General features: G+C 39.6%; 1 protein-coding gene across 1 annotated transcript in view; it reads right to left on the bottom strand.

Moving 5' to 3' along the window:
* Positions 1 to 1063: 1063 nt before the first annotated feature.
* Positions 1064 to 8431, bottom strand: part of LOC118320780 (docking protein 4) — a 19507-nt gene continuing 12139 nt past the window's right edge. The window contains exons 2-5 of the mRNA XM_035651868.1: positions 6998 to 7105; positions 5438 to 5552; positions 3541 to 3660; positions 1064 to 1257 (exon numbers count right to left, since the gene is read on the bottom strand). Coding sequence (XP_035507761.1) covers positions 1064 to 1257; positions 3541 to 3660; positions 5438 to 5552; positions 6998 to 7105 — 537 coding nt within the window. The remainder of the gene's footprint in view (positions 1258 to 3540; positions 3661 to 5437; positions 5553 to 6997; positions 7106 to 8431) is intronic.

Genomic DNA, 8431 nt, shown 5'->3' with positions numbered 1-8431 from the left:
GATCTGATTGGTTGTTTTCGTTTAAGGCCTGTTGGATTCATGCAAAATACCATTAGGAGCACTAGGAGGAGGAGGAGGAACCTGATTTTTTTTTTAAAGATGTCCCATGTACTACTGTCAGGATATAGTGAAAGTTCCAGCAAATATGACAAATAGTTACTTTTATAAAAATGACCTTATACAGCTTTAAACATCAGGCAATCTAGATTATTTATCTAGAGCAAGACCCACTGCCTTGTTGAACAGCTAAAAGATAAAGCCCATTTTGCTATCTTTACAGTGGTTAAGTGGTTTGTGTCCTTTGACATCAGCTTTGACTTACTACTGCCAGGCTATAGTAAGTTAAACTGCTTAACTTAACTTCAACTATGCTTCTGTTTACTATTTAGGTTTTAGTTAATGCACATCTATTTGTCCATGTTTGTGAGGCTAGTCAAAGGTAAAATGTTCAGTAAAAATTTGTAACTTAGCTGCGCATCAATACATTACAAATGAGACAGGTGTGCAGTACAACCACAATCCACAGACGGAGGCCCTTCTTGCTGTTTTTGGTTTTGGTTTTCAGACCTCACACACGGCACGCACACACACACAACCACACACAACACACACCACACACACACACACACACACACCACACACACACACACACACTATTATCTGCATGCTGACCCAATCATAGCTCGTCGGGTTTTATCAAAAAGGAGGAGATAAGGAGGTCTTGCCCAGCATTGATTCATTGTCTAATCTATTCAATCAATCTCTTCATGGGACTCAGCCACACACAACCATGCTGTTTATGTGTGTGTGTGTGCTGTGTGTGTGTGCTGTGCTGCCTGAAAGAGAGAGGAGAGAGAGGGGTTCCTTGGAACTGACTAACGATGACTGAACAAGAACACATCACTATGCCCAGTGATACAAGTCACCACACTGCTATAACAAAGGATGTGTTGTCTCTTACTTGACTCTAACTCATGACTTGTGTGTGTGTGGCAACCTATGATGGGTGTAGCCTGTATTTATCTACGATCAAACATTTCTCCCAGCCACCCCTCTCCTGGTCTCACCGTCCGGCCTCGAAGGTAAAGCGGGTGGCGTCACGTCCGTAGCGCCGCAGGGAGCAGAGCGGCCAGGTGACCAGCTTGGTGCGAGGGTTGTGGATGTCCCACAGGTAAATGTTCTCATGGGTGATCTGCATCATGCACTCCCCGTAGATGTCCAAGTTGGGACAGGGGAGGAGGAACACGTTGAAACGCTCTGAGGAATGACAGGAACAATGTCAAGAACTTGTTCTCAGTGTAGTTTGAGCTGCTTCTGAAATGTCACAAGAGACAAAAGTTAAGTTGTAGGTTGGTGCTGTTTCTTTGCTCACTGTCATTTATTATTAAGGTCTTCTGAAAGGTCCAGTGTGTAACATTTAGGAGGACCTCTGGATTCCAGGTATTTCGCTTGTTTTTATCTACAGAAGCTGTGGGTGTCTTTCCATGGAGGCCACCAAAACTGACATGTTTCTAAGTTAGTTTTTATTGCATTTCATCTGCAATCTGCAACTACACCGCCATGGACACTGGAGGTCAGTCAGAGTTGGGGGTGCCAAGAGAAAGTCAGTCTATATAATGATATCATACTAAATGCTACATGCATGACATTCAGGGTTTTTGCATTAATTTGAATGGACAGGATTATTTGTAGCCTACAGTTATTAACAACATTTTACACAAATTCTAGAAATGAAGCACGGCGTTAGTTCATGCAGATGGCTCAGTTGATTCCTACTATGCTTCCTATTGGAAAACTATACACAATCAGCTGACGGCTCAGCTAATTCCCTCAAACATTCAATTGGCAAATGTCTCCTTTATATCCAGGCTTCTGGACCTCTTGAAATCTGTAGAGAAATTCCATGATATGGTTAGCTTGGATGAGGGCTGCAGATCTGAGCTCCAGATCTGGTCTCTTCTGTGTGATAAATGGAATGGCATCTCCTTCTTTTACAATGAGCAGCTAGAATCATCATTTGCCATTAAATTATACACAGACACAGCCCCTTCCGTTGGTTTTGGGGGGAATTTAAAAATCAGTGTTTCGCAGACATATGGCCAAAAGAACTGTCGTCCTTGCCAGCTAATGCCTCTTCTACTGCTTTATGGAAATTTACCCAATTGTTGCCAACATTATTAACAAAGGGCGTTCTTCAGTTCCATTCATTTATAGATTTGTAAGGCGCCTCACTTGGTTAAGATGTATGACTCTGCATGGTCTTATTTCACCTCCTTTTGTGCACCTTCTCTGCAGCAGTTCTGCTCGTCAATATATCCATAATATGCGCCTTTGGAGTTCACTGTTTTGAATCCTGTAAAATGCAGCCATCTTCCATAAAAGGCCTTGTCGCAGGTATTCAGTTCCATCTGCGCTGTTTGGATCCATCCACCATCAGCCTGCTTGGAAACCCATCTGTCCGTCTTCTGCTAAATGGCCTTAAGAAAGAGAAACCTCAAGGCAATGATATTCGTCTTCCTTTCACTCTTTCACTCTTGAAAAAACTAATAACTTACTTAAGGGATGGGTGCTTTGGTCAATACACAGATTTATTATTAGAAACTGTCTTTCTCACTGCTTTTATGGATTTCTCAGAGGTGGCGAATTCACTACACGCACAGGATCTTTTGATCCTTCGCATGACCTCACTATTGCTGATGTATCAATTAACCCTCACCACTTCTCTTTATTACTTAAACATTCAAAGACTGATAGGGATAGAAAAAGATCATTGATCATCATTTTTGTCCCCTGTCTTCTATGACTCAATATCTGAAAAGCGGTCCCCGAGCCAGCAAACAGGAGTGGCTCACGTCTTCGCCTACTCTGCCAAACCTGCAGGCTTCCTCCAGAACACTACACTCCTCATTCATTTCGTTTTGAACATTCCTATGAATGAATGGTCCTCATATGCCAGATTTTAGGGGGTGCAGCAGCACCCCTGTTTTCAGTGCCCATGTGCACTGCTAGATGCCACTAAATCCTACACACTGGACTTTTAAAGGATGTTCCTGGGTTTTTTTTGTTAAGTTAAACAGACCAGAGCTTGTGTACCCCTTTTGTGTGTATAACATTTAGAGCAGAGGTTTCAAACTCAATTTGGCTTGGGGCCACTGCTGGTATTGACATCTCATAGCAGGGCCACTTCAATGTTCAAGTACTACAAGAAAGCGCAATACTCAACAAAAAATGCATTTTTATATCCTCATTTTATATCATCTTTATTTGTAGCCACACAACAAATGAAGGTCCGGAACCTACTCTATTCTTATCAACTTTGTGCTGACAGTAGAATTGTGTTTTTATTTCAATTGTATATAAAGGGATTGTTTAAACTGATATGAAATAACTACAATATATTTATTTTTTCTCTCAGGTCGGATTATATACAATTTTTGACATCATGTAGTGAACCAGAGGGAAGGGGGTGGAGGGCTAGAAATTGTAGTTTGAAATCCCTGATTTAGTGTAGAATAATGTTTGATTTTGTATGTCAATTACCTGTGTGTTCACACTGCACTCCAGCAGCCAGGAGGTCAGGCTCTCCCATGCTGATGTCATTGAGCCGTGTGCCCAGACACTCGATTGACAGTGTCTTAAACCAGTCCTCTGCCTCCAACTCTGAAAAGAGAGAGAGAGGGATCACATTTACTAGAATCAAGCTCCTTCTTGAAACAAAGAAGTCAAATGGTGAAATGACAGCGAAATACTGGCAGATGTTCAAAATGTATGATTTGTACACTGAAAACAATTTTGTCTCGTGAATCAATGGTGCTGGGTACGAACAGTTGTTGGTGCAGAGCAGAAGTGCACAGGTCAAGACAAACAATGTGTGTAGTTGATGGCAGGGGGTTAAACTACAGCTGTGGTGCAGGTGGTATAGTGGGAATTCAATGTGGTATAGGGGCGCAGCCACATCAACAACCCACAACCTACAACCTTGCATGTAGAAGTATAAAAGTTAATTCTGGACTTTGAAATAATGTTAATAATAATGTTAATAGTTTTATATTGTAAATAGTTCATGTAAATCAGTTACGTTCTAGAACTATTTCTTGTCATCAAGGTGAGGTTGCCAGATTTGTTTCAGAATCAGATCAGAATCAGAAATACTTTAATAATACCAGGGGGAAATTACTTATCGTTTCGTTTCCATCGTAGCTCCACAGAGGCCTCTATTAATACCTCACCAGTCTGGCAACTTGCACTGTTGCTGGAGATGCTACACAGAAGTGCTGAATAAATGGATTAACCGATGTTCATCAACAAATACTTCTAGTATGTAACCTCCCCAAATATCACATTGTAAATTTTCCTTATTCCAATTATGGACACGTAATGGCACGATATTGAATGAGAATGATATTAATGGTGTGTTTCCCTCTTTTCAATAACTGAAATAAAATAAACTCAAACTCCTTCAAACCCAATTCTTTAATTTCTACAAATTCGCAACTATATTAGATCTAATACAACCGCACTCAGCATGTATATGTATCAGGCATGCATTTTATACAGTTCAGAGTGTTGCATCGTCTCCACTTTTCAAAGGTCAAGCTTTCTAAAATGCATCCTTAGCTCGCAGATTAATGAACTGGAAACAGGCTCCCACTTTTACTATTGTTGATCAAAGACATTATGCAACAACTTAAACTGGGAAAACCTGTCCTCTTAACTATAATAACTAAGCCATTATGTGAGATGTCACCCACCACATAATGCAGCAATGTACCTGGGTTAATGCTGTACAGGTCCTATTGTTTTTTTATGCATTTGTAAATTCTGTACTGTTTTTGTAATATTGTATACCATTTGTATACAGTGCCTACTGCTCCTTTATGCTAAACTAGGATAAATATGTCCTGACTCCAGCTCTGTCCACCAAATGTTTGATGTACTGTAAATCAACCTTGTGGGACTATCATTGGATTTCTGGATCTGGTGTGAACAATGATAACCCGTAAATGCATCAACCTGGGCATTTGTGTTCATTATCCGTGTCATACACAGGGTTTGTGTGTAAAAGTGGTATTAATTCCACAATAACATACCAAACACTAGACTAAAAGACTTAGTAGGACGTGTTTGGTTGTGGTGGAATTCTGAAGGTAAGTTTAGAGTCAATACAGAGCTGTTAATCTATGTGTGCGTAATCTGATTTCTACTTCTACTTCTTGGGAACACATGTCAGACCAGTTAATTGGGGACGGCTTGTCAAACTAGGGGCAAAATCCATGTCCTCAATTTGGAAAAAGTGGATTTTTGGGTCAGCGGTTAAGGTTAGGGTTAGGGTTAGGCAAGTAGGGGTTAGGGATAGGGTTTTGGGTACGTCTCTTGGAAATTAATGTAAATCTATTTTCCCAAGTGACATAAGTAAATGTGTGTGTTCATACATTACCTGATTCACAGGTGAAGGTGCGTGAGGTGTCATCTGTAAAGACAATGGCCACCGCCTGCCGCTTGGTATCTCGAGGTAACCGTGTGACATTCTTGACGTTGCTAATCTCTGTCACCTAGGCAACAGATTTAAGGTAACATGTTTAACAAAGTGGAAATCAAGGCTGATTAACCTACTGGTTATTGTTTGATTAGTGATGACACCTCAGTATAATCCACTTGTGAGAAATAACTGTGACACATTAAAATGGATATATAAAACTAACCTGAAATGATGAATCGAATAGAGTTTGAGAGGATGATCTGACTAGCTGGATCATTGGAGAGGAATAACTGACACTTTTTTCCTGAATATACCCCAAAATATAAAGCTTAACAAGCTAGCAGCTATCACACTCATTAAGGTAGAAAATGGTAAATCATAGAGTTTGATTAAAGTATCAAGGAATTGTTCAGCATCAAGTATGATGATGTTAGTTGATTTGCAGTTGGAGCACTAAGACTTAAGAAATTAAGTAAGAAGAGTTTCATCACATTCAGTCAGAACATACCTTAATCACATTGACTAAAGTGCAGAAACGAGGCCATAACTTTGCAAGTGACAAGTAAGTCTCAAGTCTTTGTCTCAAATCTTTGTCCCAAGACCTAAATAGGTCATAGTGCGCTCTCTATCTAACGCCATCAACAACAGAACAAACTAAATGAAATTGTCTTTGGTATCATTGTTCTATACTGTATATGAACTCTATCCTTAACTGACCCAGCCACCGCATCTTCCAATCACTGTGTTGCTTCCTATACTCTGCATCTATACTGTATAGCCTACTTTGACTTCCTACGGTCCTTTTGCCACAAAGTGCTTTCCGGCAAAAAGTCTGAAGACCACATATTCGCAAAGTCTCAGTCCTGATGTATATAGTAGTTAAGCTACAAACAAAGTGGATCTGGGGAATTAAGTGTTGACTTGCTGGGAATGAATAACGTTAACATTAGTTGTTTTAAAAAATTAAGGGAAACAAATAACTTTTCAATCTTTGGGGGCTTGGGGAAAGTCAAAAGGCTTAAATCAAAATTAAGTCACGAGTCACTGGGGTTTAAGTCGAGTTACAAGTCTTTTTTAGTTTCTATCAAATTCAACTTGAGTTGACTCACATCTCTGGTAAACTGTATTTTTTTGTATATTTGTCTGTGGGGCCAGTTCAGGGCTTTGTCTGGAATAAAACTATTGTTTTGTACAAAAGTGAAACCTTCTGTCAAACTTCTCAAAGTCATTCTATAACTTCACTTGTGTGTAAGTAAAGGAGTATGAAAGTAGACGAAAAAGGTCAGGTGAAGGAGAGGTGATGATGATGAAGAATGAGAGATGAGAGATGAGTGAGTTCTGAGCAAGAGAGAGGGTGAAGGAAAAGAGAAGAAGAATGATTGTTGATTTTCGCTGAGCTCAGACTTTAATGTGAAGGCAGACTGCTTTCATCCTGTTAGTGTGTGTCTGTCAACTCTTTATCTTTAGTTTTCTCCTGCAGAACCTGTCTCATACACACACGCATGCACACAAACTTACCTTAGGACATGCTCTGATGTAGGCAGACTTCTCGTCAGGGTATTTCTCCAGACGACGAGGTCCTTTACTGGATGACTTTTTGAACACCAGCCAGCAACGCCGATAGATCTGTAAAATTAAAAGTAATTTAATGTTCAATACTACTTTAATTTTAGTCTGAAACAGTGAATTGATCAAAAATGAAACCTTATGTGACTGAACAATAATATGTACTGGTAGGGTACAATTTGAGAATGTGGTGAAATTGCTAAAAGCAGCTTCAGAAGGGCAACAAGTCTGATGATCAAAGAGGTTGTAAACAAGTTGACTTTATTTGGTCAAACAGTGAGCACACCGATAGTGTCGCTAATAATTCCTTGTTGCACAGTAAACTGTGCTGTGTGACCATAACTACAGCAAGTACTAGGTCAACAAAGAACTCTGTGTAAAATTGTAATGTGCTTGTTATTTTTGGGAAACACAACATTTGGTCATTTTGACAGAAAAAATTGTCAAATGTAAAAAGTCACAGATGGGAATCATCAGTATCCACCATCACAAATTCATATCTGTCCCACTGGTTTTGTTGTTGGCTTTTAGTAGAGAGTTGTACTCTCCTTTGATGCTCTGTATGTCCTGCTTCAGATACTTCTTTTGACAACATTTTAAGCACCAGTGTGTAGGATTCAGTGGCATCTAGTGGTGAAGTTATATAACGCCAATAATCCAATCTAAAGCCAGAGTTTGGTTTGTCTGTTCTGGGGTACTGTAGAAACATGGAGGTTCAACGTGGTGGACTCCATGGAAGAGGACCAACTCCTTCTGGAGATAAAAACGTCTCATTCTAAGGTAATAAAAAACACAATGATTCTTATTTTCAGGTGATTAAACATTAATTAAAACATACCTATGAATATTATATTCCATTTTACTTTTTAATAGAACACAACGAAATGAGACGTTTCTCTATTTGGTTGTGTTTTCTGGATTTAGGTGGGTTTTCTGTGTTTGGGCGGGTTTTCTGTATTAGAAAATGTCACTATTAACAACTTATTTAACCCTTGCAAAATGATCTGCCAAATAGCTTGTGTACACAGAACAGCATATGCACATGGATTTGTATGCAAAACTCGTCCAGCCATCCCCCAAGAGCTTAGTTCAGTATCAAGGGTGGATGTTGGAAAGAGAATGAAAAGCTCAGGACTGAGCTCTATTGAACAAGTATGGAATATCAATACTTTCCCACCTGTACATCCTCTAAACAAAAGCTGAGCACAATAGGCCATATATTCTGCCTTTCGAAATTAGGATTGATGCAGGAGAGGTGAACGGAGCATACTCTTTCATGGATCCTGGTGGTGCCTCCTGCCATGGTCCTGCTTGACTGCCATTGCTAATATCACTGATATTATTGTTATTATTATTATTATTATTATTATTACTACAGTTACTATT

This window comes from Morone saxatilis, unplaced genomic scaffold (assembly GCF_004916995.1).
Source record: "Morone saxatilis isolate NCDOM2014 unplaced genomic scaffold, NCSU_SB_2.0 Contig11, whole genome shotgun sequence".
Classification (NCBI taxonomy): domain Eukaryota; kingdom Metazoa; phylum Chordata; class Actinopteri; family Moronidae; genus Morone; species Morone saxatilis.
The sequence above is the reverse complement of the archived record's forward strand: the minus strand, read 5'-3'. Positions and strand labels throughout refer to the sequence as shown.